This window comes from Clupea harengus, unplaced genomic scaffold (genome assembly GCF_900700415.2).
Source record: "Clupea harengus unplaced genomic scaffold, Ch_v2.0.2, whole genome shotgun sequence".
In the NCBI taxonomy this organism is placed as follows: domain Eukaryota; kingdom Metazoa; phylum Chordata; class Actinopteri; order Clupeiformes; family Clupeidae; genus Clupea; species Clupea harengus.
The window spans coordinates 62,501-65,170 of NW_024879712.1; the positions used below are offsets into that span (position 1 = coordinate 62,501).

Genomic DNA, 2,670 nt, shown 5'->3' on the forward strand with positions numbered 1-2,670 from the left:
ATGGCCTACCGCGAGCGCCACATGGGCCAGCAGGACAGCAGCGACGCCAGCACCAGCCTGCCCCGCCGACCGCGCCACGCCCACGCCCACGCCCACGGCAAGCAGCCCAACTCACACAGCCTCCCGCTGCCTGCCACCACGGCCAACACACTCACCAGCAACCTCACACACACACACTCCAGCAGCCTGTCGGCAGGACTGGGCAGTGGGGTCGGTCTGGGTGCCAACCTCGGCAGTGGTGTGGGTCTGGGTTCTCTGGGTTCTCACGTGGGCAGTGGTGTCGCTCTGGGTCCTAACCTCGGCAGCGTGGTCACTCTGGGTTCTACACTGGGCAGTGGTCTGGGTCTGGGTTCTAACCTCGGCAGCGAGGTCGTTGCTAATGTGGGGAACGGAGAAGTTCTAGATTCTAACTTTGGCAGTGAAGTTGGTGTCGGCCCGGGTTCTGCACTGGGGAGTGGACTGGGTGCTGGTGTGGTGGGGAACGGAGTGGGTTCTGCGTCACTGAGTAACGGTACGGGCGAGGGACACACCCCCCCTAAAGACTGCGTGAGGCACACACCCCCTCCTCCTCTTCCTCTTCCTCTTCCTCTCCCTCTGGAGCTGGAGGCCCGACCCAAAGCCCAGAGCTACGGGCTGAACCTGGCCAGCGCCACCGGGGGCCTCCTGCAGCAGAAGGACACTGGGCTCCTGGTCCTACAGGGGCCCGTCATCTCACTGGGGCCCCCCGACCGCTCCGCCTCCAGCACCATCAGAACTGGACTCTGGAAACACGAGACCACGGTGTAGCCAATGAGCAGCCAGCGTTTCCTCTGTACACCAGGCAGGCTGCCCCACAGCAGCCAATGAGCAGCCAGCGTTTTTCCTCTGTTCACCAGGCAGACTGCCCCACAGCAGCCAATGAGCAGCGAGCGTTTCCTCTGTTACTAGGCAGACTTCCCACAGCAGCAGCCAATGAGCAGCGAGCGTTTCCTCTGTTACTAGGCAGACTGCCACAAATGTGAAACAGACAAGAAGACTGAAAGAGTTGTGCTTCTGTGATATGTTATTGTTTATTTTAGAATTATCTGTTTTTGTTAAGAAATAGTTGCGTAAACACTTGTGTATTGGTCACTGGTTCCAGGGTCTGGATGGTGTGAACTTTGAACTTTGAACTTTGAGAGGACAGTCCACTCCAGACCTGATTCTGGTTCTGTGCCATGTAAGCCTCATTGTCAGCTGCAGTTTTCTATGTGAAGATGACCTGAGCTTTTACACAATAAACCAGAGTGTTTTATCACACGCCTCTAACGTCTCTGATGCCACACACACACTTCTAACTGCACACACACACACACACACACACACACACACACACACTTCTAACTGCCACACACACACACACACACACACATACACACACACTTCTAACTACACACACACACACACACTTCTAACTGCACACACACACACACACACACACACTTCTAACTGCACACACACACATACACACGCACTTCTAACTGCACACACACTCACCCCTTTTTTCACCCACATTTTCCTTACGACACAAAACACACCCAACCCTGACGTCACACCCCCTGCAGGTACATCTGGTGTGTGAGGGGTCCGTGTGTGTGTGTGTGTGTGTGTGAGGGGTCTGTGTGTGTGTGTGTGTGTGTGAGGGGTCCGTGTGTGTGAGGGGTCCGTGTGTGTGTGTGTGTGTGTGTGAGGAGTCTGTGTGTGTGTCATGGGTGCAGTCCGTCTGTGTGGTAAGGTCTTTACAGTGTGTGTGTGAGGGGTTTGTGTGTGTGTGTGTGTGTGTGTGTGTGTGTGTGTGTGTGTGTGTGTGTGTGTGTGTGTGTGTGTGTGTGTGTGTGTGTGTGTCATGGGTGCAGTCCGTCTGTGTGGTAAGGTCTTTATAGTGTGTGTGTGTGAGGGGGGTGTGTGTGTGTGTGTCATGGGTGCAATCCGTCTGTGTGGTGAGGTCTTTATAGTGTGTGTGTGTGTGTCATGGGTGCAATCCGTCTGTGTGGTGAGGTCTTTATAGTGTGTGTGTGTGTGTGTGTGTGAGATGGAAGTAATTGGGGTGTGCTGGAGAATGACTGGGGGCTGTGATTGGTGCCAGGCTGTAATTGGTGTGTGGGTCACCACCAGAAGCCATGATAAACACATCACACAAGGTTTATATAGACAGAAGTTGAGCGTTCAGCAGAGATAACCACGTGGTGGATTTCCGACGTCCGAGGCAAGGATGGAAGTTTTGCACAAGGTCGGAAAAAGCACAGTTCGACCCTTCTTATCACTTCTGGTCTAAACACGCTCTTGTACATATGCAGACTAAGTGGCACCTAATAATCTAAGTTACACACACACACAGAAACATAGAAAAGCCATGTTCCTGCTTTCATAAGCACATGATTCATATAAGGTAATTAATAATACAAGGCACTTGTATCAGTGTTAAGTCATTAACAGTGTTTGGATATTATCTCCATCAGTGTGTGTGTGTGTTTTATGTTATGTGTGTGTGTGCGTTTGTTTATGTTATGTGGGTATACAGTACGTGGGTGTGTGCGTGTGTTTATGTTGTGTGTGGGTCAGGGATGAATTAACGAACGGGCCTACCGGGCCCAGGCCCAGGGGCCCATGAGCTCAGGGGGCCCCTAAGCCAGAGCCTCTGTGTGAAGTCGC

General features: G+C 53.0%; 1 protein-coding gene across 1 annotated transcript in view; it reads left to right on the forward strand.

Moving 5' to 3' along the window:
* LOC122129953 (adhesion G protein-coupled receptor A3-like) overlaps window positions 1-1,276 on the forward strand; it is a 41,815-nt gene extending 40,539 nt beyond the window's left edge. Inside the window, 1 exon segment of the mRNA XM_042704688.1 lies at window positions 1-1,276. This exon segment is cut by the window's left edge and continues 1,114 nt beyond it. Within this exon segment, the coding sequence (XP_042560622.1) occupies window positions 1-786 (786 nt within the window). The 3' untranslated portion in view covers window positions 787-1,276.
* Window positions 1,277-2,670: the final 1,394 nt, after the last annotated feature.